Below are 27362 nucleotides of genomic sequence, written 5' to 3' on the forward strand. Positions count from 1 at the left end.
GCGCAGTGGTGTTCACGCTCCACGTCAGGTCCTCCTCAATGTGGATTCCCAGGAAGCGGAAATCCGCCACCCTCTCTACACAGTCCCCTCTGATGGTCAGTGGTACCATGTCCGTTTTGTTTTTCCTGAAGTCTATTTCCTGAAGTCTATTATTATCATTACATGTGTCGATACTCACGGTAGGGTTTTGTTAGCTTCTACATGAATAGCGAGTTCGGTATTCTGAAAAACGCAAGGAATCATGGGATTGTCAATGGTCATTTGTGATAAAGAAAAAGCAAACAAAGTGCTGGCTGTATAAACTGTGTATAAATTGTTAACTATAGTAATGAATTAATCTTGAATTCTGTCAACTCAGTAGCTTCCTTGTTTTGCTGTTCCCACACGACAGTCCCAGTTCTAGTTCAGTTCATTAATCTACATTTATGATTATTTTCATTTAATCCTTAATGTGTTTCCTACTGGAATAAGAAAATATTACTTGTGTATGAAATATTTTCTTATTATTAATAATTTATGTGTAAAAATATATTTAATCTGAGGAACGGGTGCCAGGTAGCGCGAAAGCGGGATGTAAGAGGCGGCGCGACTCTTGTCAGCAGCGGCCTCTGCAGCCCGTCCGTGTTTTTATTATTTTTTGTCTATGTTTCTATGTAGTTTTTGTTGTTTTTTGTTGGGGTTGTGTGTGGGTGCAGGGGGGGGGGGGGGGTGGGGGTGGGGTGGGGGTGGGGGGATGGGGGGTAACTTTTAAATCTCTCCCTGCACGGGAGACCCGACCTTTCTTGTCGGGTCTCCGTTGTCGTTGGGGCTGCAACGAGGAGCGGCCTCCAACAGGAGAAGACCGGGGACTCTGGTGCCGACTACTCACCTCACCGTCGCGGAGCTGGCCGAGTCCAGAGCGGGAGGAGCGGTGGTGGAGCGCTGCTGCTGCTGCGGCCCGACCTCCGGAGATTCGGAGGCTGCAACTGCGGGTCTGGCGGACGGCGGCACCGGGAGCCCGCGGGTCCCTGGAGGGAGACCGCTTTTCAGGGCTCCCGCAACGGAGAGAGACTGGACCGGCGGAGAGACATTCTCAGCTGCTGAGTTGCTGTGTGTATGCAGACCTGCATTTTATCCGTTATCAGGATCGAACCCGGGTCTCCAGCGCTACCATCGCTGCTGAATTGCTACTGGACTGTCCCCTCCCGAGTGTCTCATTCCTGTCCTGGGGTGGCCGGAAATGTCCGGGGTGACCCTGGACTGACGGGACACCGGCCCGGAGCATTGGCGGCCCCAGGCTTATAGCCAGCACGGAGAGGAAATGCTAACTCCAGCTCAACTCTGCTCCAACTGCCGAGGAACCCGTTCCCCGACGTGCTGGGAACCGTCAGCTGCATCTCTCGCCTTATCTAGTGGCTGTCGAAAGCCGAGCACCAATCATCAACGGGAATACACACAAAATGCTGCAGTAACTCAACAGATCAGTCATCCTTCTCTATGCCCTTCAAAATTTTATATAGTTCTATCAGGTCTCCCCTGAACAGGGAAAACAATCCAACCTCTTCATGTAGGTAGTACCCCCTAATCCAGGCATCATTCTGGTAAACCTTCTCTCCACCCTTTCCAGATGAGTGGGTGAATTTTTTTTTTAATGCTGGATATCTGAGATTACAAACGCAGAATTGCTGGAAAAATTCAGCAGATTAGGTAACCTCTGTGGAAAAAGAAATGTGTACCTTTCAGGTCTGAGACTCTTCATCAGAACTGGGAAAGAGAGGAAACAGAATTAGACTTGGGTGGTAGAGAAGGTGGGTGAGTGATGGTGAGAACAAATGGAGTATCCCAGATAGTGTGAGACCAGATGACTCAACATGGCGGTTAAGTAGAAACGTGTAACTGCAGATGCTGGTTTACAAAAAAGACACAAAGTGTTGGAGTAACTCAGCGGGTCAGGCATCATCCCTAGAGAACATGGATAGGCGACATTTTGGGTCAGAGTCCTTCAGACATAGGTTGGATCAAACCTCTTTGTCTAAGTAATGTGTTGTTAATAGAATGCCCGAGAGACATACCGAATAGGCTGGACTGTACAAACAAACGAAAAAGAGTGATAATGAAAATAGGCATTTCTAATACAGAAATGATGTGTGAGGTACTACGAGTGTAGCACCGTGGCGCAGCAGTAGAGCTGCTGCTTTACAGTGCCAGAGACCCGGGTTCGATCCTCACTATGAATGCTGTGTACGGAGTTAGTAGGTTCTTATGACTGCTTCGGTTTCCTTCCATATTCCAAAAATGTACAGGTTTGTCTTTGATAAATATTATAAATTGTCCATAGTGTATAGGATATTGTTAGTGTACGGGGTAATCGCTGGTTGGAGGGGATTCTGTGGGGCAAACGGCCTGTTTCCACGCTGTAGCTCCAAAATCTAAAGTAAATTCTAAAAGTTTACAAGTCTTCATGCCCGTACTGTGCCTCATAATACAGATGGCTCCAGGCAGAAAGGTCAATGTGGAAGTTGGATGGGTTGGAGAATAAATTAATGATGCTTTATTGTCACAATAAATAAATAAATGATACTTTCTTGTCACGTGTGGCAAGTCACAGTAATATATTCTTTGTTTTGCATACCCAAGAGTCGCCACATGAAAGGCTTAGATGAAGATACAAAGTATTTCCATTTTAATACAAACCATTGTTAACACATTCCATTTGTGGTCTCAGCAGTTCCCCCACGGATCCTCCTTTGTTCCTCTCGATGATCCCTCACGCTAGATCATCCTTTGTTCTCGGCGGCGAGTCATGTGGCCCATCATCGCTGGCGCCTCCCTTGAGCATGATCACCAACCCCTTACCCGACCTCGCCACTGGCCTGATCTTCATGCCGATCGCCGGCCCGACCTCAACCAAAATGGCAGGCAACTGCAAGCTCAATATCACTCCAACAGACTGAACACAAATGTTCCGCAAAGCTTTTGCCCTTTCTCCAATGTAGACAAAACCATATTGTGAGCATCCAGTATAGTCGTGATGCAGGATTTGTAGACAATGTGGCGGCACCTGGTGTCAACCCAAGGGCACAACGAACCATCGGCTCTAGAGGGAGGTGTCTTGGTGCGGGAGGACCTAGTCACGGGGTCGGTACCTGAGTTGGTATTTAAGGCCGGGCAATGCCTGTGTCTGGGGAGGAGTAGGGAGCTGTATTGGAGAGAATAAACACGACTTGTGTCCGACTAGTTTCTGGCTGGACTCCTGTGAGTCTCGCTACACTGGTGACCCCCGATGCCCAGGATCTCCTTGTGCTCCACTGCGCCCACCACGCCAGTCAGCAACCCTGTAGGGACGGTGGATAATGTCTACGCCCAGGTACTGGCTGAGTTTTCGGACATTGTCACCCCCAAGTTCGGCTTGGCCAACCTGAGGAACGGTGTCATGTACCATATTCTGACATTGGTTCTTCTGCTCCATGCTCGCGCCCGTAGGCTCGCTCCTGACAAGCTCCTCATAGCAAAGGCAGAGTTTTAGAGTATAGAGGCCATGGGCATCGTTAGACGCTACAACAGCCCATGGGTCTCCCCGCAGCACATGGTGCCGAAGGTGTCCGGCGGCTGGTAGCCCTGTGGAGACTACCGCCACCTTAACGAGGCCACTACTGCTGACTGTTGCCCTATTCCCAACATACAGGACTTCTCAGCACATCTGGCTGGGGCTAGGATGTTCCCCAAGTTCGACCTAGTTTGGGGATATCACCAGATCCCCGTGCGACCGGAGGATGTCCCCAAGACGGCAATTATCACCCCGTTCGGGTTATTCGAGTTCCTGTGGATGCTCTTCGGCCTTAAGAACACCGCGCAGGCTTTTCAGCGCGTGATGGACACTGTGGTGCATGGGCTCGACTTCCTGTTTGTCTCCTTGGATAACATCCTTATGGCAAGTCGCCCGCGAGAGGAACACTGCGCCCACCTGCATCTACTCTTCCAGCACCTCAGTGACCATGGCCTCGTAATTAATCCTGGCAAGTGCCAATTCGGCCTTCGGGCCATCAACTTCCTTGGGCATCGGGTGACACGGCACGGAGCAGTGCCTCTGCCGACAGGGTTGAGGCAATCCCCCAGTTTCCGCGGCCTGCCATGGCACGTTGCCTCCGGGAGTTCGTAGGGATGGTCACATTTTACCACCGGTTCGTTCCGGCGGCTGCCAAGCTTTTGCGGCCGCTTTTCCAGTTGCTGACGGACAAGCAACTGGATATACAGTGGGATGCTGTCCCCATGGCGGCGTTCGAAGGGGCGAAGGAGACCTTGGCTCGGGCGACTATGCTCGTGCATCCGTCGGCCGACGCCCCCACAGCCCTTACCGTGGATGCCTTGGACTCTGCGGTCGGCAACGTTTTGGAACAGTCAGTTAACGGCCGTTGGTGGCCTCTCACCTCCTTTAGCCGTCACCTGAGCACAGCGCTACAGCGCTTTCGACTGGGAGTTGCTCGCCTTACACCTCTCAGTATGGAACTTCCGGTACATCTTCGAGGGCCATTCCTTCGTAGCCTTCACGGATCACAAGCCCCCCTCGTTTGCTTTCACAAAGGTTTCGGATCCTTGGTCCGCCCGCCAGCAGTGCCGCGATCTCTGGCTTAGTGCTTGAGAACGTGCCGTTGGGTCCCTCGGGTTCCATCGCCTGTGACGTATCCACGGGTCAGCCGAGGCCTATCGTTCCAGCGGCCTGGCCCCGTCACTTCTTTGAGATGATCCATGGGCTGGCGCACCCATTCATCCAGGCCACGGTCGCTATGGTGTCCGCAAGGTTTATGTGGCACGGACTTCGGAAGCAGGTCGCTTGCTGGGCCCGGGCGTAAATCCCGTGTCAGACATCAAAGGTGCATTGACACGTCCGGGCGCCTGTTCAAGACTTTGCAGTGCCCCTTCCCCTGTGCCACTGCCGCTGATGGGCTGCCCGTACGTTTTTCTTCGTCGTGACTCCCACAGGTCGCCGTTGCAGCGCCCGTATGAAGGTCCCTTTCGCGTGCTGTGGCACGGGCCTACTAAATTTGATTTGGACATGGGATGAAACTGTGTCTGTGGCTCGTTTGAAACTGGCCCACTTGGAGCTCAGTGAGCCAGTCCATGTGGCTCAATCGTTCGGCGTCCCGTCCGGTTCAGTGCCTCTGGTTCTGGGGGGGGTCATGTGGTGGCACCTGGTAGCAACCCAAGGGCACAATGAACCATCGGCTCTGGAGGGTGGCGTCTTGGTGTGGGAGGCGCTAATCACGGGGTCAGTACCATATAATAACAATAACCATATAACAATTACAGCACGGAAACAGGCCATCTCGACCCTTCTAGTCCGTGCCGAACACATAATCTCCCCTAGTCCCATATACCTGCGCTCAGACCATAACCCTCCATTCCCTTCCCATCCATATAACTATCCAATTTATTTTAAATGATAAAAACAAACCTGCCTCCACCACCTTCACTGGAAGCTCATTCCACACAGCTACCACTCTCTGAGTAAAGACGTTCCCCCTCATGTTACCCCTAAACTTCAGTCCCTTAATTCTCATGTCATGTCCCCTTGTTTGAATCTTCCCTACTCTCAGTGGGAAAAGCTTTTCCACGTCAACTCTGTCTATCCCTCTCATCATTTTAAAAACCTCTATCAAGTCCCCCCTTAACCTTCTGCGCTCCAAAGAATAAAGCCCTAACTTGTTCAACCTTTCTCTGTAACTTAGTTGCTGAAACCCAGGCAACATTCTAGTAAATCTCCTCTGTACTCTCTCTATTTTGTTGACATCCTTCCTATAATTAGGCGACCAAAATTGTACACCATATTCCAGAATTGGCCTCACCAATGCCTTGTACAATTTTAACATTACATCCCAATTTCTATACTCAATGCTCTGATTTATAAAGGCCAGCACACCAAAAGCTTTCTTTACCACCCTATCTACATGAGATGCCACTTTCAGGGAACTGTGCACAGTTATTCCCAGATCCCTCTGTTCACCTACATTCTTCAATTCCCTACCATTTACCATGTACGTCCTATTTTGATTTGTCCTGCCACGATGTAGCACCTCACACACTTATCAGCATTAAACTCCATCTGCCATCTTTCAGCCCACTCTTCCAACTGGCATAAATCTCTCTGTAGACTTTGAAACTCTACTTCATTACCCGCAACCCCATCTATCTTAGTATCATCTGCATACTTACTAATCCAATTTACCACACCATAATCCAGATCATTGATGTACATGACAAACATCAGTGGACCCAACACAGATCCCTGTGGCACCCCACTCGTCACTGGCCTCCAACCTGACAAACAACCATCCACCATTACTCTCTGGCATCTCCCATTCAGCCACTGTTGAATCCATCTTGCTACTCCACCATTAATACCCAACCATTGAAACTTCTTAACCAACCTTCCATGAGGAACCTTGTCAAAGGCCTTACTGAAGTCCATATACACAACATCCACTGCTTTACCCTCATCAATTTCCCGAGTAACATCTTCAAAAAATTCAAGAAGATTAGTTAAACATGACCTTCCAGGCACAAATCCATGTTGACTGTTCCTAATCAGACCCTGTTTATCCAGATGCTTATATATATTATCTCTAAGTATTCTTTCCATTAATTTGCCCACCACTGACGTCAAACTAACAGGTCTATAATTGCTAGGTTTACTCTTAGACCCCTTTTTAAACAATGGAACAACATGCGCAGTACGCCAATCCTCCGGCACTATTCCCGTTTCTAATGACATTTGAAATATTTCTGCCATAGCCCCTGCTATTTCTACACTAACTTCCCTCAATGTCCTAGGGAATATCCTGTCCGGACCTGGAGACTTATCCACTTTTATATTTCTCAAAAGTGTCAGTACTTCCTCTTCTTTGATCCTCATAGTTCCCATAGCTACTCTACTTGTTTCCCTTACCTCACATAATTCAATATCCTTCTCCTTGGTGAATACCGAAGAAAAGAAACTGTTCAATATCTCCCCCATCTCTTTTGGCTCTGCAGATAGTTGTCCACTCTGACTCTCTAATGGACCAATTTTATCCCTCGTTATCCTTTTGCTATTAATATAGCGGTAGAAACCTTTCGGACTTACTTTTACCTTATTTGCCAAAGCAACCTCATATCTTCTTTTAGCTTTTCTAATTTCTTTCTTAAGATTCTTTTTACATTTTTTATACTCCTCAAGCACCTCATTTACTCCATGCTGCCTATAATTATTGTAGATCCTCTTTTTCTGAACCAAGTGTCCAATTTCCCTTGAAAACCATGGCTCTTTATAATTTTTACGATTTCCTTTCAACCGAACAGGGACATAAAGATTCTGTACTCTTAAAATTTCACCTTTAAATGTACTCCATTTCTCTTCCACATCTTTCCCATAAAACAAACTGTCCCAATTTACTCCTTTTAAATCCTTTCGCATCTCCTCAAAGTTAGCCTTTCTCCAATCAAAAATCTCAACCCTAGGTCCAGTTTTGTCCCTCTCCATAATTATATTGAAACTAATGGTATTGTGATCACTGGACCCGAACTGTTCCCCAACGCATACCTCTGCCACCTGACCCATCTCATTTCCTAACAGGATGTCCAGTACCGCCCCTTCTCTAGTAGGTACTTCTATGTATTGTTGCAAAAAACTATCCTGCACACATTTTACAAACTCCAACCCATCCAGCCCATTTACAGAATGTGTACCTGAGTTAGTATTTAAGGGCGGGCAACTCCCATGTCCGGGGAGGAGTAGGGAGCTGTATTGGAGAGAACAAACATGTCTAGTGCACACAACTCGTGTCCGATTAGTTTCTGGCTGGACTCCTGCGAGTCCCCGCTACAACAATTTATTTTCCCCTACAGATGGCGCTCAACTCACTGAGCTTCTTCAACATTTTGTCTGTTTTACTGGATATAATACACTAGGTTGGAAGAAGTACAAGTGAAACATTGCTTCACATAGAAAGGCAGGTTGGATCAAAGAATAAAGCACAGGACTGGCCATTTGGCCCACATGTTTGTGTTGATCCCCATGCCAAATTAATCTGAACTCATCTGCCTGTACATGATCCACATCCCTCTATTCCCTGCACTTCCACATGTCTATTTAAAAGCCTCTTAAACACCACGATCATATCTGCCTCCACTAACACACATGGCAATCAAAAGGCCCTAATTACTCTCTGTGCAATATTAAACTGGTCCTACTCATCTCTTTTAAACTTTCTCCCTCTCACCTTGTGGCTATGCCCGTTACTGTTGGACACTTTCACCCTGGGAAAAATGTTCTGGCTGTCTTATACTATCTACGCCTCTCATAATATTATCAATGCTCACCTCAACCCCTCAGAGGTGAAAGGACAGGGGTTGCATCTCTTGTGGTGGAATGGAAAATGTTGTGAGATAGGGAGTGATCGTTGGGGATGCAAGAGTGCACCAAGCAGTCGCAGGAGGAGTGATCTCTTCAGAATACTGAAAGGGGATGTGTATCTGATGGTGGAATCTTGTTGGAATGACGGAAATTACATTGAATTAGTCGGTGATTATTAGGGCTGGTGATGCAAGGTAAGAATCTGCTCTTGCTTTGACCAGGAAGAGAAGGGATTGAGAGCTTAGTATCAATCTTGCAGTCACCCTCAGGACACTGTCATATATCCCGAAATGAAACAATGATATTCTTACTTGCAGCAGCACAACAGATATGTAAACATAGTCATCTGTAAAACCCAAAATAAATAACAAAAATAAGTTCAGCGTATATATAAAGAAAACAAATTTAAAGTAATATATAAGATTCCCAGCAGATCACTGGTTTTCCTACATGAGATGGAGAAAAGGGGCTTTTTCTTCTCTCAAAGCATCTTGAATCTTGACCACCACCCTTTGAGGAAGAATCATTTAATATGTTTAAGGAAGCTGTAGGTAGATAATCGATAAAGAAATGGGTGAACTATTCCAGTGGGTGGATAGAAATGTGGAGCTGAGGCCACACTAAGAACAACCATGATCTTATTAAATAGTAGAGTAATCTCAAAGGGCCGAGAGGCCTGCTTCAACTCTTAATTTGTTTGTGGTGTTCTACTGTTTGCCATGTATGCTGTATGGAATGGACTGTTTCTGTATAGTAATTTCTGTAAAATAAAATTCAGTAAAATTGTAATTCAGTAAAATAATTCAGGATTACAAACCAGTTCTTGCATCTAAATATATGTTTTGCACCAATTGAACAGAATTAGGCTGAACCTTTGGCTGTACATTGCTTCTGTAATAATCTTAGTTTATCTTGGCAGGAGATAGACTAAGGTCCCTACCTGAATCATTGTCGGTCAATTCCCTCCACAGATGCTCAATATTCCAGCATCTTCATTCTCTTGTGTCTTTAGATTTAGCAACATTCATTCTATGTATTTCATGACCAAACTTCATTTAATAGCTCAAAATTCTATCTGTTTTCCCTTAGGAAATTGAGTGTCAAAGCCATCACTAATCCACATCTCTTGGACAATGTGGGCAATCCAGCAGCAAATGGTCTGTATGATCTGGCGTTGGGTCCAGCTGATTCCAAAGAAGTCTGCGGTACCTGTGCTCAGGATTTTACCAATTGCCCTGGACACATGGGCCACATAGAGCTCCCGCTGACAGTCTACAACCCCTTATTTTTTGATGTAAGTATTGGGAGCGCTGTAAAAATAAAAGAATGATGTGAATGGACTTGTGGGGGTGACTGAGATAGAAACAGTAAAGGCTAAAAATACAGTTCAACTCTTTTTCTCTGGACAGTTGCTGTCTGACCTGTTGTGTCTTTATAGCATTTCTGTTTTGATCTCAGAGTTACATAGTACAACTGCATTTTGCTTTATAGTCATAGTGATACAGTGTGGAAACAGGCCCTTCGGCCCAACTTGCCCACACCGGCCAACAATGTCCCAGCTACATTAGTCCCACTTGCCTGCGCTTGGTCCACATCGTTCCTAACCTGTCCCACCCATGTACCTGTCAAACTGTTTCTGAAACGGTGGGATAGTCCCAGCCTCAACTACCCCATCCGGCAGCTTGTTCCATAAACCCACCACTCTCCCTCTCTCTCTCCCCAATGTCATAGTCATAGAGTGATACAGTGTGGAAACAGGCTCTTCAGCCCAACTTGCCCACAACGTCCAACAATGTCCCAGCTACATTAGTCCCACTTGCCTGCGCTTGGTCCATATCCCTCCAAACCTGTCCTATCCATGTACCTGTCAAACTGTTTCTTAAACGATGGGATAGTCCCAGCCTCAACTACCTCTTCTGGTAGCTTGCTCCGTACACCCACCACCCTTTGTGTGAAAAAGTTATCTCTCGGATTCCTATTAAATCTTTTCCCCTTCACCTTGAACCAATTTACCCCATCACCTTGAACCTGATATAGGATGATATGGGTTGACTTTTTCTTTTGTTATTGTGCTGTGTGCACATTGTAAATCTCAACAATGGAAATGTTATGAGAGCATACAGGCAATTTGCCACATTTAGTCCATTGGAGGGTGATTAGATTTGTTTCTGGTTTGGGGTAATCTTTCTCTCCCTTTTCCCTCCACTCTTAAATCTGCTGCACATGATTCATATCTCCCATTCCTTGCATATTCATGTGCCGATCCAGAAGTATAGGCAGGAAATGGTGTTGGGTAGACTGATAGACCTGAAGGCTGATAAATCCCCAGGGCCTGATGGTCTGCATCCCAGGGTACTTAAGGAAGTGGCTCTAGAAATTGTGGACGCATGGGAGATCATTTTCCAATGTTCTATAGATTCAGGATCAGTTCCTGTGGATTAGAGGTAGCTAATGTTATCCCACTTTTTAACAAAGGCTGGAGAGAGAAAACAGGGAATTATAGACCAGTTAGCCTGTGGGGAAGATGTTGGAGTCAATGATAAAAGATGAAATAGCAGCACATTTGGATAGCAGTAACAGGATCGGCCAGAGTCAGCATGGATTTACGAAGGGGAAATCATGTTTGACTAATCTTTTGGATATTTTTGAGGATGTAACTTGGAAAATGGACGAGGAAGAGCCAGTGGATGTAGTGTACCTGGACTTTCTGAAAGCATGCGATAAGGTCCCACATAGGAGATTAGTGGGCAAAATTAGAGCACATGGTATTGTGGGTAGAGTGCTGACATGGATAGAAAATTGGTTGACAGACAGGAAACAAAGAGTAGGGATTAACGGGTACCTTTCAGAATGGCAGGCAGTGACTAGTGGGGTACTGCAAGGCTCGGTGCTGGGACCACAACTATTTACAATATATATTAATGATTTAGATGAAGGGATTACAAGAGCACACAAGAGATTCTTACAAGAGATTCTGAGAGCAATTTGTAGTGGAGCCGACCAGAGAAAAGGCAATTCTGGATTTATTGTTGTCCAATGAACCAGATTTGATACGAGAACTCGAGGTAAAGGAGCCGCTTGGAGGTAGTGATCATAATATGATTCGTTTTAATCTGCAATTTTAGAAGGAGAAGGTTAAATCGGAAGTGGCAGTGATGTAGTTGAACAAAGGGGATTATGAAGGCATGAGAGAAGAGCTGGCCAAGGTAGACTGGAAAGGGATACTGGCAGGAATGACGGCAGAACAGCAATGGCAGGAATTTCTGGGCATAATCCGGAAGACGCAGGATCATTTCATTTCAAAAAGGAAGAAAGATTCTAAGGGGAGTAGGAGGCAACTGTGGCTGACAAGAGAAGTTAGGGATAGAATAAAACTAAAAGAAAAGATGTATAGCACAGCAAAGAGTAGCCGGTAGCCAGAGGATTGGGAAACTTACATAGGACAACAGAAGGAAACAAAACGGGCAATACGGGCTAAAAAAGGTGAAGTACGAGGGGAAGCTGGCCAGGAATATAAAGAAGGACAGTAAAAGCTTCTTTAAATATGTTAAGGGAAAAAGAGTAGCAAAGTCAAATGTGGGTCCCTTGAAGGCAGACACGGGTGAAATTATTATGGGCAACAAGGAAATGGCAGAAGAGTTGAATAGGTACTTCGGATCTGTCTTCACTAAGGAAGACATAAACAATCTCCCAGATGTACTGGAGGGCAGAGGATCTAAGGGGGTCGAGGAACTGAAAGAAATTTTCATTAGGCGAGAAAAATAGTATTGGGTAGGCTAATGGGACTGAAGGATGATAAATCCCCTGGGCCTGATGGACTGCATCCCAGGGTCCTCAGGGAGGTGGCTCTAGAAATAGTGGACGCATTGGAGATCATTTTCCAATGTTCAATAGATTCAGGGTCAGTTCCTGTGGATTGGAGGATAGCTAATGTTATCCCACTTTTCAAGAAAGGAGCGAGCGAGAAAACGGGGAATTACAGACCAGTTAGCCTGATTTCTGTGGTGGGAAAGATGCTGGAGTCAATGATTAAAGAGGTAATAATGGAGCATTTGGATAGCAGTAAAAGGATTAGTCCGTCAGCATGGCTTTATGAAAGGAAAATCATGCTTGACTAATCTGGAATTTTTTGAGGATATGACAACGAAAATGGATGAAGGGGAGCCAGTGGATGTAGTGTATCTAGACTTTCAGAAAGCCTTTGATAAGGTCCCGCACGGGAGACTGGTGACTAAAATTAGAGCACATGGTATTGGGTGTAGGGTGTTGACGTGGATAGAAAATTGGTTTGCAGAGAGGAAGCAAAGGTATTATCCCCTAATACTTCCTCCACATCTTTCCTGCATTGGGGGTGATCAGAACTTCACGCAATACATAATGAACCTCAAGACTACTGTAATAATTAATAACTGAACGATCAGGGAATGGCATAACATTACTGTGTTGCAAGTTATAAAGTATCTGGGGATCCTCTTACTTGGTTTCTACTGGGTTCTGATCAATAGCCCTTAACTTGCTTAGACTGGAATTTCTCCAAATAATTTGCAGCAATGGTCTAAACTAAATTTCAGTTGTGTCTAAGTTTTGTTTAAAAACATTAGATAATGGAAAGTAGAAATGTTATTATGTTCCAAAGTGGCATCCCAAATCACCTTTCACAATTTTAAGATGGGAGGGACAGAATTTAAAGGAGATATAAGTTTTTTTGGTGGATGTTTGGAACACAGATTCAGGAGTGGTGGTGGAGGCAGATAGAAGAATGGCTTAAAAGACTTTTGGATAGGCATATAGATGTACAGGAAATAAAGTAATGTGGATTATGTGCAGGTAGTTAGGAGTTGGTCTCAGCACCATGTTTGGCACAGATAGGGCCGAAGGGTCTGCTCGTGTGCAATACTGTTCTATGTTCTATGTAAATGGCCGAGTAGGCTTGATATATCAACATTAATTTTTTGTTTAAACCAATATTTCCCACATAGAAACTCTACTTCATGATCAGAGGCTCCTGCCTGAATTGTCATATGCTGACATGTCCTCGTGCAACAATGTACCTGCTACAAAATCAGCTGCAAATTGCAGATTCTGGGGCTGTTGAAAATGTTTATGAATTAGAGAGAATATTGAATGGGGTGAGTACTTAACATTGATTTGAAGCATTTTTAATTCTCTTGGTGCTACAAGCTCACTATTTTTCCTGGAAGCGATTGAAGACTATGATTTCAACAATTTGGCCTGGATAATTTGGGGCAGCACGGTGGCGGAGCAGTAGAGTAGCTGCTTTACAACGCCATAGGCCCTGGTTCGATCCTGACTATGAGTGCTGTTTGTAGGGAGTTTGTACATTCTCCCTATGACTACATGGGATTTCTATGGGTTTTCCGGTTTCCTCCTATACTCCAAAAATGTACAAGTTTGTAGGTTAATCAGCTTCGGTAAAATTGTAAATTGTCCCATGTGTAGGATAGTGTTAGTGTACAGGGATCGCTGGTTGGTACTGACTCGTTGGGACGAAGGGCCTGTTTCCATGCTGTATTGTCTAAATATTGGTGCTGGAACAGAGATGCAGTGAGTTTCAAACAATCCAGTGCTGAAGCATAAGGCCAATGCGTTTAAAGAATCCCATGTGGAACAGGGATGCAGTGAGTTAAAGAAAAAATCCAGCGCAGGAACAGAGAGCCAATGGATTTAAACAATCCAGTGTGGAACACGGGGCCAGTGCTCCAGTGCTGGAGCAGAAGACCATTGAGTTTAAAAACCCTAGTGAGGGAACAGAGGTGCATGAGTTTGCTGCCGTTTTTCGTTCATTACTTTATATCTACTGCATTGGCAGTTATACAGTTTGGACATACATGCAGCAGTGAAATGTTCCATTTAAATGCAAATCTCTCCACAGCTTAGATAACTCAGCATAAACTCAATAGATTCGGTTTTTGACCCAATGCTACCACTACATTCTCTGTTACCGCATAGTAACAGAGTGCTATAGTGTATACATTTATCAAGCGTTAAGCCAATGGAGCGGCAGTTTATACCTCTGTAACATACTGAGGAATGCATAGTTTTAGAAAACCATGGCAGCAGTGAGAAGAGACTCAGACAAAAAAAAAATCCCAATTATAAATATTTCCCATTATTATTTGGTATTTTGTTTTCTACAGGTGCTGGAAAGGAACTCTAAGGCCACAACAGATGAAATCCAGGAAGCACTGAATGCACATACCCAGATGGTGCTGAAGAATTGTGTGCCTTGCAAATTTTCCCAAGTAAGTAAAAAAAGTTTTATTTGCATTGCCACACTGATGCTCTGTAACATGGCCATATGCCCTTAAGGTTTCCTTCCACACTCCAAAGACATACAGGTTTGTAGGTTAATTGCAGAGCTGCCAAGTAGTACGGATTTTCTGTATTTTGTACGGAAATGCGATAAGAATATGGATGTACGGTTTTGCTTTGTAAAATACAGATTTTTAAAAAATCAGCCTGACTTCCTGTTTCATCTTGCTACTTAAAAAATGCAAGATATAAAAAGTCATATTGTACCTCTAAAGGTTATAGCAGATTGAATCTATTATTGTTTTAAATTTCAAGATCTGGGTGTATTTTTGTAAGCTTTGAGCTACCTGTCCCGCTCCAGGTTTAAACACCACTGTTAGTTTAGCGGGTGGGAATTTAAATGAATAGCTGTTGGGTTCTAAAAATAGCGCTATCAGCTGGAGCGCTATGGGCTTTACACATAGCGCTATGGCCACAGCACTATGGATCACAGACTGTTCGGGGAGGGAGAAGGAGTGAGAGGGAGAATAAGAGAGGGAGGGAGAAAAAAAGGAAGGAGAGAGGGAGGAAAAAGGGGGAGAGAGAGAGAGGGAGGGAGGGAGAGGGAAGGAAAGAGAGGAGGGAGGGAGACAGTGCGAGGGAGGGAGAGGGAGGCTTCCAAAATAGCTTCTACATCATCATCTGGTGCTAAAAGCAGGAAACAGCCGTTCAAACAGCAGTATACAAAGAGATGGCAATTAATGCACTGTCAAGTAAGGTGCGTAGAAGACATGTCAATTGGCAGCAAAGTTATGCATTCTTGTACTCTTACAAGGGTATGACCGCACATAACATCTTTTTCATCTAAATGGCACCGCATAAAAATACTGATTTTTCAGGTACTAGAATGCTGAAATGCTCTGACAAAACTTGGCTTTAATCCTGACTTAAAGGGTTGACGGTGGAGATGCAATGGCAAAGAATTATAGATTGCATGGATGAATTTCAACAATTGTTCATCCCTGTCTGGCTTAAAAATGAAATGGGGAAGGCGGCTCAACCGTGGCTAACGAGGGAAATGAAGGATAGTGTTAAATCCAAGGAAGAGGCATATAAATTGGCCAGAGGAAGCAGCAAACCGGAGGACTGGGAGAAATATGTAATTCAACAGAGGAGGAAAAGGGGTTAATTAAGAGGGGGGAAATAGAGTATGAAAAAAAGCTGGTGGGGAATATAAAAACTGACTCTTAAAAACTTCTTTACATATGTGAAGAGGAAAAGCTTAGTGAAGTAGGACCCTTACGGTCAGAAACAGGTGAATTTATAATGGGGGAAACATTATTATCTCCCGGAAATACTAGGGGACGAGGATCTAGTGAGAGGGAGGAACTGAAGGGAATCCACATTAGTCAGGAAATGGTGTTGGGTAAATTGTTGGGACTGAAGGTAGATAAATCCCTAGGGCCTGATGGTCCCAGCGTGCTCAAGGAGGTGGCCGTAGAAATCGTGGATGCATTGGTTTAAGAAAGAACTGCAGATGCTGGAAAAATCGAAGGTAGACAAAAATGCTGGAGATCTACTAATACTCTCCTCCACCTAGGTCCTTACCCTCAACAACTTTTCCTTTGACTCCTCCCATTTCCTCCAAATCCAAGGCGTAGCTATGGGTACGCGCATGGGCCCCAGCTATGCCTGTCTCTTTGTAGGGTACGTCGAACAATCCTTGTTCGAAGCTTACCATTGCCCTATCCCCAAACTCTACCTCCGCTACATTGATGACTGCATTGGTGCTACGTCCTGCACCCTCTTTGTCGGGTACGTCGAACAATCCTTGTTCGAAGCGTACCATGGCCCTAACCCCAAACTCTACCTCCGCTACATTGGTGACTGCATTGGTGCTACCTCCTGCACTGACTTCATCCATTTCATCACTAATTTCTATTGGCACTCAAATTCATCTGGACCATTTCCGACATCTCCCTACCGTTCCTTGATCTCACTATCTCCATCGCAGGTAACAGACTACTGACCAACATCTATTACAAACCCATTGACTCCCATGGTTATCTGGACTATCTGACATATGATGAAAGAATGGGTCAACTGGCTTGTATTCACTGGAATTTAGAAGGATGAGAGGAGATCTTATAGAAACATATAAAGTTCTCAAAGGATTTGACAGGTTAGATGCAGGAAAAATGTTCCCGATGTTGGGGGAGTCCAGAACCAGGCGTCACAGTTTAAGAACAAGGGGTAGGCCATTTAAGACAGAGAAGAGGAAAAACATTTTCACAAAGAAAGTTGTGAATGTGTAATTCTCTGCCGCAGAAGGCAGTGGAGGCCAATTCACTGGATGTTTTAAAGAGAGGGTTGTTTCTGCACTGTATCTCTAAACTAAAGTAGACCTTATTAAAGGACATTGCCTACATTTTTGTGGTGTTCAAGGGCTTGACTCTTAATGGATAGTGGACTAAATTGGTATAATTTGAATTAGAGAAAGATCGGCAATGCATTTTGTATGTGGGCATTGGAATGACAAAAATCCCTTTTATATCTAAGAATTTACCTTTAAGTATATTCAGTGACCTAGCTGCTAATGTGCTCTGTGTCAGTGAATTCTGCAGGAACTGTGGAAATCTTTCCTGTGGAATTATTTGCCACAGAAGACCGTGGAGGTCAAGTCAGTGGATATTTTCAAGGCAGAGATAGATAGATTCTTGATTAGTACAGGTATCCGAGGTTGTGGGGAGAAGGCAGGAGAATGGGGCTAGGAGGGAGAGATAGATCAGCCATGATTGAATGGTGGAGTAGATTTGATGGGCCGAATGGCCTAAATCTACTCCTATTCCTTATACTCCCTCCATGTACCTGTACCAGCCCCAGATGTCCCCCAAAATGCGGCGGCCGATCTCAATCTCATTGGGACCTCCACGCCGATTAGCGGGTAGAATTTGCCCCCTGCGGCTGAGGCACTGGAATCCCACCCTGGCCGGAGCTGGCAAATCCGTTCCGATAACTGACTTCTGAGGCCGACTGCAGGCTGGTATCCTAGCTGCCCTGCGGCCTAGAGCTTAAACCTACGCCCTGTGGTTTTTGATTGTCTTTCCCTGTGCATTCACCCTGTCTATACACCTCTATAAGATCACACCACACCTCCTGTGCTCCAAGGAGTGAAGTCCAAGCCTGCTCAACTTCTCCGCTCAGCCCCTCGAGTCCTGACAACATCCTTGTAAATCTTCTCTGCATTCTTTACAGCTTAACGCTTGAATTTCTCCTGCCTCCCTGTGAGCATTGTGCTCTCTTTCTTCATCAAGGTTTTTGTTCCGATTGATATTAAGTGCACTTGATACTCGTTTTACATTTTAACAGTGACATTATATTGTGGTTGTGTTTTGTTTCAAGGTGAAAAATGTAACTGACTGCAAGGATAGATTAATAAGAGATTTCTGGAAAAACTACATGAAATCACGAAAATGCCCAAACTGCAAGTAAGTGATTTTTACAGATTCATATATTGTCAGATTGACAGTTGTCCGATATACCAGGGTGCAAAGAAATACCAATAAACAAAAACAGGGTACATGAAGTTCACAGACGACACAGTATATATAATAATATCCTTTATTAGCAGAGTAGTGCTGAAATTCAAGCATTGAAATCTGGACTGACATAGTTACATTAATTGGAATGAAGGGAAACGCTCTCCAGTGGCTGAAGCATACCTGATTCATAAGAAGGTGTTTATCATTGTTGGAAGCCAGGTACCTCGTTCCTAGTTTACTTGTCGAGGACAGAACCTGTGGATTTCGGAGGGTGAAATAGTCATTTATACCAAGGAATAGGTTTACAATGGAAATTACTAGCAGTTCTTCTTTGCTGTTTCCTAAATCAGTTAGTTCCTGTAGTTTTTTAATTTAGAAATACAACATGGAAACAGGCCCACCGAGTCCACACTGATCCGTAATCACTGCGCACTAACGCTATCCAACATAAACTAGGGACAATTTACATTTATACCAAGCCAGTTAGGAGTGTGGGAGGAAGATCTCGGAGAAAGCCCACGCAGTCATGGGGAGAATGTATAAACTCCACACTGACAGCACCTGTCATCGGGATCGAACCTGCAAGTGCTGTTAGGCAGCAACTCTACCATTGTGCCACCATACAGCCACCGTAGCATGTTAAGAATGGCTGTATGTGTGGTTCTGGACCACCAGCTTTATAATATTCTTCTGTGCTCTCCTTCTCTGTGTGTGAGCGAGATATAGCCACACACTTGGGGAGAAAGGAACATAATGGTGGCACGTCACATATGCAATTGTTTGCAGATACAATTACGACTTTTAAAAGACATTTGGGCAGGTATAGGTGACATTCTTTTAAGGCGAGAAGGGAAAGATTTAATAGGTACCTGGAGGGCATTTTTTTCACACAGAGGGTGGTGAGTATATGGAACGATTATTACATTTAAAAGGCATGTGGACAAGTACATGGATAGGAAAGGTGTAGAGGCATATGAGACAATTGCAGGCAGGTAGGACCAGCATAGATGGGACATTTTGTTTGGCATGGGCAAGTTGGGCCTGTTTCCATGCTGTTTTACTCTATAGATGGATTGCAAGGAAGAGCATAGGGGCTATGCGTCAAAGGTGGGTAAATGAGACAAGGTGGACATAAGGCCTGTCTCTGTTGTACAGCTTTATGACTGTTGTCTTGATATAAGGAACCATTTAGTTTGTCAGTAGTGGTTGGTGGGGGAGGATAGATAAAAAGCATGTCACTTTAAGTTTGTTATTTCTGCTGTCTCTTCAGGAGAAGGTGAAGAGATAAACTCATAAAAGCATGTAGCCCAGAAATGCAAACCTCAGAAATGGTGCTGGCATCTAGAACTTGTCCTCACCTTCCACCCCATCAGCCATCGTATACAGCATATAATCTTCCACCATTTTCGCCACCTCCAACGGGATCCCACTACTGGCCACATCTTCCCATCTCCATCCTTTTCTGCTCTCTGCAGAGACCGTTCCCTCCGTAATTCCCTGGGCAATTCGTACCTTCCCACCCAAACCACCCCTTCCCCAGGTACATTCCCCTGCAAGTGCAGGAGATGCAACACCTGTTCCTTTACGTCCCCCTCGACGTCATCCAAGGACCTAAACAGTCTTTCCAGGTGAAGCAGAGGTTCACTTGTACCTTCTCCAACCTCATCGACTACTGTTCCATGTGTCAACTTCTCTACATCGGTGAGACCAAGCGCAGGCTCGGCGATTGTTTCACTGAACCCCTCCGCTCAGTCCGTCTTAACCTACCTGATCTCCCAGTGGCTCAGCACTTCAACTCCCCATCCCCAATCTGACCTTTCTGTCCTGGGCTTCCCCCATTGTCAGAGTGAGGCCCAGCGCTAATTGGAGGAAGAGCACCTCATATTTCACTTGGGTAGCTTACACTCCAGCGGTATTAACATTGACTTCTCTAACTTCAGATAGCCCTTGCTTTCTCTCTCCATCCCCTTTCCCTTCCTAGTTCTCCCACTAGTCTTACTGTCTCCTCCTACATTCTATCTCTGTCCCTCCCCTGACAACAGTCTGAAGTAGGGTCTCGACCCGAAACGTCGCCCATTCCTTCTCTACATAGATGCTGCCTCACCCGCTGAGTTACTCCAGCATTTTGTGTTCTTTCTTACTGCATTCATAAACTGCACCTTGTTTTCTTTTCTTTAGTGCCCGTAAATCAATTGTGCGAAAGGAACACAACAGCAAACTAATAGTGACGTACCCCACGACTGCAATCAAAACCAAATCGCAAAAAAATACAAATAAAGCCGAGGAAGAAAGTGGAGGTAAAGCTCTGATAACTAACCTGAAGCAACATCTTTTCACAGTTAGCAAACAGGAACAGAGGTGGTGCTATGGTAACATGTATCGACGGGGCCTTCAGAGCGAAGACCATTAGATAGTGTAGTGTTCCTCAAATATAGACTTGTGTTGTTCATGGCCCTCGTGTAGTGCAGTCGCCTTGAGGCCCCAGTGCTCTGACATCTTCCGCTCAGACATCTGTTTATCCTGCTGCTTAGCATTCATGGGGAGGTTCGGCACGGACTAGAAGGGTCGAGATCATGGGGAGGTTGCTGTAAAAGCCACCATTGCTATTGAATTGGATGGTTTGGTTGGCCATTTCCAAACCAGATTTTAAGAACCAGAGGACGTGGGTTTAAGGTGAAGGGGAAAAGATTTAATAGGACAAAGGGTGGGCTGGGTGTATGGTACGAGCTGCTAGAGGAGCGAGTTGAGGCAGGGACTATTGCAGAGTTTAAGAAACAGTTAGACAGGCACACGGATAGGATGGGTTTAGAGGGATATGGGCCAAAAGCAGGCAGGTGGGATTAGTGTAGATGGGACATGTTGGTCGGTGTGCCTAAGGTGGACTGAAGGGCCTGTTTCCGTATGTCTCTAAGACTGTTCAGTTTAATAAGAGGCTAACCAAGCCACACGGAGCAATGGTCAGGTAAGGATGAAAGGTAAGGATTGCTGATCTGTTAAGTTACTCCAGCACTTTGTGGTTTACTCAAAGGTGATAGATAAACGATAGCTATATGTTATCTTTGTAGTCACTATTACTGAAGCCATCTTTTTAATTCCCTTTCCCTGACTCTCATTCTGATGAAAGGTCTGAAACCGAAATGTCACTTATTCCTTTTCTCCAGAGATGCTGCCTGACCCACTGAGTTACTCCAGCATTCTGTGTCGATATTTTTAATTCTAATATTTCCAGATGTAATTGAGCAACCTAATCTCCATGCTGCTCCATTGAGAATCACATTGTAGGTTTTGCATTGAAACGTAGCCATCACCATTTGCATTGCTGTGCCAGATTTTAACTGAATGACTGGCACCTTTACATTTCTTTTCAGTTTTTGATCATCCAATGCCTTTCTTGAAGACCAGTAACAGGAACCCTTTTGTACTTAATGTGTGGGAAAGAACTGCAGATGCTGGCTAAAATCGCAGGTAGACACAAAATGCTTAGGCAGCATCTCTGGGGAGAAGGAATGGGTGACATTTATGGTCAAGACCTTTCTTCCGTCTGAAGAAAGGTCTCGACCCTAAACATCACCCATTCCTTCTCTCCAGAGATGCTGCCTATCCCGCTGAGTGACTCCAGCATTTTCTGTCATCCTTTGTACTTTGACTTTGAAAGAGAGTTAAAAATATGATTGCTGGAAATTGTAACTTCTCAATGGATCTCCATTCAAATCAATTTGCATTTATGCACAAGTACATTGAGGTGCAGGTACATGGAAGTGCGTCAAATCATGAGGGGAATAGAGAGGGTAGATGCATAGAGTTTACCCAGAGCTATTGAATCAAGATTCAGAGAACTTGGGTTTAAGGTCAGAGGGGAAAGATTTTATAGGAACCTGAGGGACAGTTTTTATCACACAGAGAATGCTGGGTATATGGAATGAGCTGCCAGAGGTGATAGCTGAGGCAGGTACTAAAACAACATTTAAAAGACATTTGAACAGGTACGCTTATAAGAAAGGTTTCGAGGGATATGGGCCAAACTCGGGCAGGTGGAACATTTCACCTGTTCTCTTGTCATACCCCTTGGCTTGCTTGTAATTTAAATGTCCTTCACTCACCTCCTTGAATGTTTTCGACGACTCCACCTTCATAGTTTCCTAGCGTAGACAAATCCCAAAATTCCCTTTTGATTATCTAAGAGAAGAAATTCCTTCTTGCCTCCGACTTAAAATAACAGCATATAATTCTGGAAATACTCAGCGAATCAGGCTGCTTCCGTGAGAAGAGAACAAGCCTTAATGAATTGGGCAACATCCTGGTGAATCTCCTCTGCACCCTGTCCAATATAGTTTCATTCAATATACTGTATAGGCCAGCACCCAAAACTGCACACAGCACTCCAGTTCTGCACTACCTAAATGAAAATTTAATAATCTGCAGATGCTGGAAATCTAACACAAAAATACAAAATACTGCAAATTCTTTGGTCAGTATCAATGTTTGGGGTTGAGGACTTCATCAGAACTGGGAAGAAGATGGAAGACGTTTGTGAAGCTGCAGGCAGGGAGTGAGAGGAGGGAGGTACACTAAAATGCTGGAGAAACTCAGTGGGCGCAGCAGCATCTATGGAGCGAAGGAGATAGGTAACGTTTCGGGCCGTAACCCTTCAGTCTGAAGAAGGGTTTTGGCCCGAAACGTTACCTATCTCCTTCGCTCCATAGATGCTGCTGCACCCGCTGAGTTTCTCCAGCATTTGTGTGTACCTTCGATTTTCCAGCATCTGCAGTTCCTTCTTGAACAACAGTGAGAGGAGGGATGTCTCTTATGGAATAAAACTGGAGTGAATATGGGGATAAATTGTGAACACAGCTATCTGCTCAATGAGTAAATATGTGCAGTTGTACATCTGAGTAAATATTTACTTTTTTAATTTTTATCAAGGAATCGATGATTCGCTCTTTGGAAAACGAGGAGTCCTGACACCCATCACAGCCAAAGAACATGTTATGGAACTGTGGAATAATGATGGTAAATGATTGCAGGATTTTGCTGGGGAACTAAATCACATTAGTTTTGAGTTTATTATTATCACGTGTACAGTGAAAAATTTTGTTTTGCGTGCTATCCAAATAGTCGAGATAATACTGTACATGAATACAGTCAAGTCAAACTGTAGTATAATAGGTTGAGCAATGGGGAAGATGCAGAGGGCAGAATATAGTTCTCAGCATTGCAGTGCACCAGTTCCATAGACCAAGTCCAATGTCACAATGTGTTATTAAAGAGAATACAATTAGAACACATAGGAATGGTGCTGGATTTATGGCTAGAAAAGAGATTTTGATAAATGTAGAGCGATTGTGTTGGATAACAGTAGAACCTCCTCTGGGAAGAGTATGCAAAGAGTCACTATGCTCCGGTGCCATCTTATCATAGTGGTATGTAAACATCATAAATGTTTGAATAAGATGAAAGGACAAATGTAAATAGAAGCTTGCTGTTTTTAGCATCTCCACTTTCTCTACCTGTAGAGCTATATTCTGCACCCTCTTTATTTTCCTTGCACTACCTGGTTTATAACCATATAACAATTACAGCACGGAAACAGGCCACCTCGGCCCTACAAGTCCGTGCCGAACAACTTTTTTCCCTTAGTCCCACCTGCCTGCACTCATACCATAACCCTCCATTCCCATCTCATCCATATGCCTATCCAATTTATTTTTAAATGATACCAACGAACCTGCCGCCACCACTTCCACTGGAAGCTCATTCCACACCGCTACCACTCTCTGAGTAAAGAAGTTCCCCCTCATATTACCCCTAAACTTCTGTCCTTTAATTCTGAAGTCATGTCCTCTTGTTTGAATCTTCCCTATTCTCAAAGGGAAAAGCTTGTCCACATCAACTCTGTCTATCCCTCTCATCATTTTAAAGACTTCTATCAAGTCCCCCCTTAACCTTCTGCGCTCCAGAGAATAAAGACCTAACTTATTCAACCTATCTCTGTAACTTAGTTGTTGAAACCCAGGCAACATTCTAATAAATCTCCTCTGTACTCTCTCTATTTTGTTGACATCCTTCCTATAATTGGGCGACCAAAATTGTACACCATACTCCAGATTTGATCTCACCAATGCCTTGTACAATCTGTGTTTATCTGTGTACAGTATGATCTGCCTGGATAGTCATAGAGTCATAGTGTGATACCATGTGGAAACAGGCCCTTTGGCCCAACAATGTCCCAGCTACACTAGTCCCACTTGCCTGTGCTTGGTCCATATCCCTCTAAATCTGTCCTATCCATGTACCTGTCAAAATGTCTCTTAAACCTGTCCTCAACTACCTCCTCTGGCAGCTTGTTCCATACACCCACCACCCTTTGTGTGAAAAAGTGACCCCTCGGATTCCTATTAAATCTTTTCCCCTTCACCTTGAACCTATGTCCTCTGGTCCTCGATTCCCCCACTGGGCAAGAGACTCTGCATCTATCCGATCTATTCCTCTCATGATTGTGTATACTTCTATTGGATCTGCCCCTCATCCTCCTGCGCTCCATGGAATAGTGATCCAGTCTACTCAACCTCTCCCTAGAGCTCACACCCACTGTTCCTGGAAACATCCTTGTAAATCTTTTCTGAACCCTTTCAAACTTGACAATATCTTTCCTATAACATGGTGCCCAGAACTGAACACAATATTCTTGCACAATGTTCAAAATGCGCTCTCACCAATATCTTATACAACTGCAACACACATAAAACAAACTTTAACTGTATCTCAGTATACCTGACAATAACCATCCAACGCCAACAACAATACCAATAGGAATTCTGATTGAAGAGTATGGTTGTCCTTTCACTTGAGGAAATGTTGTCTTTCACTTTTCAGGTTCATGCAGACATGCTATTACATAGAAACATAGAAAATAGGTGCAGGAGTAGGCATTCGGCCCTTCGAGCCTGCACCGCCATTCAATATGATCATGGCTGATCATCCAACTCAGAATCCTGTACCTGCCTTCTCTCTGTACCTCCTGATCCCTTTAGCCACAAGTGTCAGTGTCAGTTACAGTGTCAGTTGTACCCCAGTGAATAGCACCTTACCTTTGAGTATTAGCTGAGGGTTCACTTCCCACTTTAGATATCAGTAATGTAGAAAAACTGCAAGAAAAGTTTTATAAGAATGTTACCGGGACTGGGGGATTTGAGATATAAAAGGAGGCTTTTCCCTTGGGTTCAAAGCATAGCTCTCAATATGCTGCTCTTTCAGCTTGCCTTAATGCACAATTGGAATGTGCCCACTCTACATGCCACCCTCCTGCCTGAATGAAATTCACAATTGTGCTGAATAAATGCACCCTGGGACTGTGCACTATTTAGTTTATCGAACTCTTGAGGGGAGTGGAGATGGGAGACTTTCCTATTGTCTTTCTGGATTTCATATGACAATATTAACCCCAGTGCTGCCTACTTTAAAGAGGTAAGCTGCTGACAACTGTAACACTTGCATCCAAATGTTGTTCCATAATAACTTTTATCTGCTACTTATTAAAGTCAGCTCATTATTTTAATTAGGCTTCTTCCTGAAGTGTCTGTTTTCTGGCTTGAAAACGCATGGAAGCTCAAAATCCAAATGGAACCTAGACATGTTTTTCCTTGATCTTCTCCTTGTGCCTCCTTCCAGGTAAGACTATCTCAAAAGGTGATTTTTTTTTCCTTGTAAAATGCATCATTGCATCTTGTGGTGGACCTTCACTTTACGTTCTGAAACATTTTAAAGATAAATTAATGGCAAATCCGCAGATGTTTGGTTGATGTTTGGAGATACAGCACGGAAACAGGTCGTGGGGCCCACCGAGTCCGTGCCGACCAGTAAACCCCATACATTAGCACTAGCCTACACACTAGGGACAACTAACAGGTTTTACCAAAGCTAATTAACCTACAAACCTGTATACCTTCGGAGTGCGGGAGGAAACCGGAGCTCTGGAGAAAACCCACGCGGTCACAGGGAGAACGTGTAAACTCCGTACAGACAGCACCCGTTGTCAGGATCGAATCCGGGTCTCTGGCACTATAAGACAACAACTCTACCGCTGTGCCACTGTGCCATGTTTAAACTAGACTCAAAGTGCTGGAGTAACTCAGTGGGTCAGCCAGTATCTCTGGAGAACATGGAGATAGGTGACGTTTTGGGTCGGGACCCTCTTCCATGTTTAAACTATTGAAGTAGTTTTTATTGTGATGATAAAATAGAACTGCTCCTGTGCTGTTGATATAAAATGTCCCATGATTTGGGTGTCCATATGCACTGTTACATGTTTTGCATTTTCCAGATTTCGTCCAATTAATCGGCTTGGAGACCAGATGTTTACCAATGGGCAAACTGTTAATCTGCAATCAGTGATGAAAGATGTCCATGTGATACATAAACTTCTGATCTTAATAGCACAGGAACGGGCCAAGCTGGAACAGCCTGATCAGACAGAAGAGACAGCAGCTCTAGTAAGGACAACAGAGAGGTTATTTTAAGTTGATTTCAATTATACTTTATTGTCATATGTACCCAGGTACAGTGAAATGTTTTGTATTGCATACAAGCCGGTTAAATCATACAGCAGACCTCACCGAGGCTGTTCACCAAGTTTCCATGTTTCTGGCGACGACAGAGTTATAAAAGTCCATCAAACAGTTTTATCTTCTGCTCACGATGGCGAACCAGGCCTGCTGCCGTAACGTGGCCGCTGCATCACACATTGTTTTCCCGCAGCCCCGCCAGGTTGATCTCAGCAACGTGGGTCCCTCTATGCTCTCGGCAGTCGACGACAGTCCTATTTCCCCCCCCCCCCCCCCCCCCCCCCCATGCTCTCGGCGGTCCCCATCCCCCCCCCCCCCCCCCCCCCCCTCCACGCCTCCCCCCCCCCCCCCCCCCGGCCCCCCCCCCCCCCCACGCTCTTGGCGGTCCCATCCCTCTATGTTCTCGCCGGTCCCACCCCCCTCGCTCTCGGCTGTCCCCTCCCCCCTCGCTCTCGACGGCACAGGTCCCCCCACACTCTCGGCAGTCCATCTTGAATTAAATAAATGAGAGCCAGGCTTGCTGGTTGCTTGTCTTGGCGATATGCACTTTTGGGATATCACCTATTGCTTGAATCATGAATGAAAACAATTGTGGTTCAAGGATTCTAAAATATCCCATGAGATCCTTTGTGTTGGTAG

At 44.7% G+C, this 27362-nt stretch overlaps 1 protein-coding gene across 1 annotated transcript in view; it reads left to right on the plus strand.

Annotated features, from left to right (window-relative positions):
• Positions 1–27362, plus strand: part of polr1a (RNA polymerase I subunit A) — a 154916-nt gene that overhangs the window by 3544 nt on the left and 124010 nt on the right. The window contains 8 exon segments of the mRNA XM_055649274.1: positions 9458–9662; positions 13348–13497; positions 14527–14631; positions 18023–18108; positions 20341–20459; positions 23086–23172; positions 25722–25830; positions 26483–26651. Of these exon segments, the coding sequence (XP_055505249.1) occupies positions 9458–9662; positions 13348–13497; positions 14527–14631; positions 18023–18108; positions 20341–20459; positions 23086–23172; positions 25722–25830; positions 26483–26651 (1030 nt within the window).

Source organism: Leucoraja erinacea, chromosome 1 (genome assembly GCF_028641065.1).
Source record: "Leucoraja erinacea ecotype New England chromosome 1, Leri_hhj_1, whole genome shotgun sequence".
In the NCBI taxonomy this organism is placed as follows: domain Eukaryota; kingdom Metazoa; phylum Chordata; class Chondrichthyes; order Rajiformes; family Rajidae; genus Leucoraja; species Leucoraja erinaceus.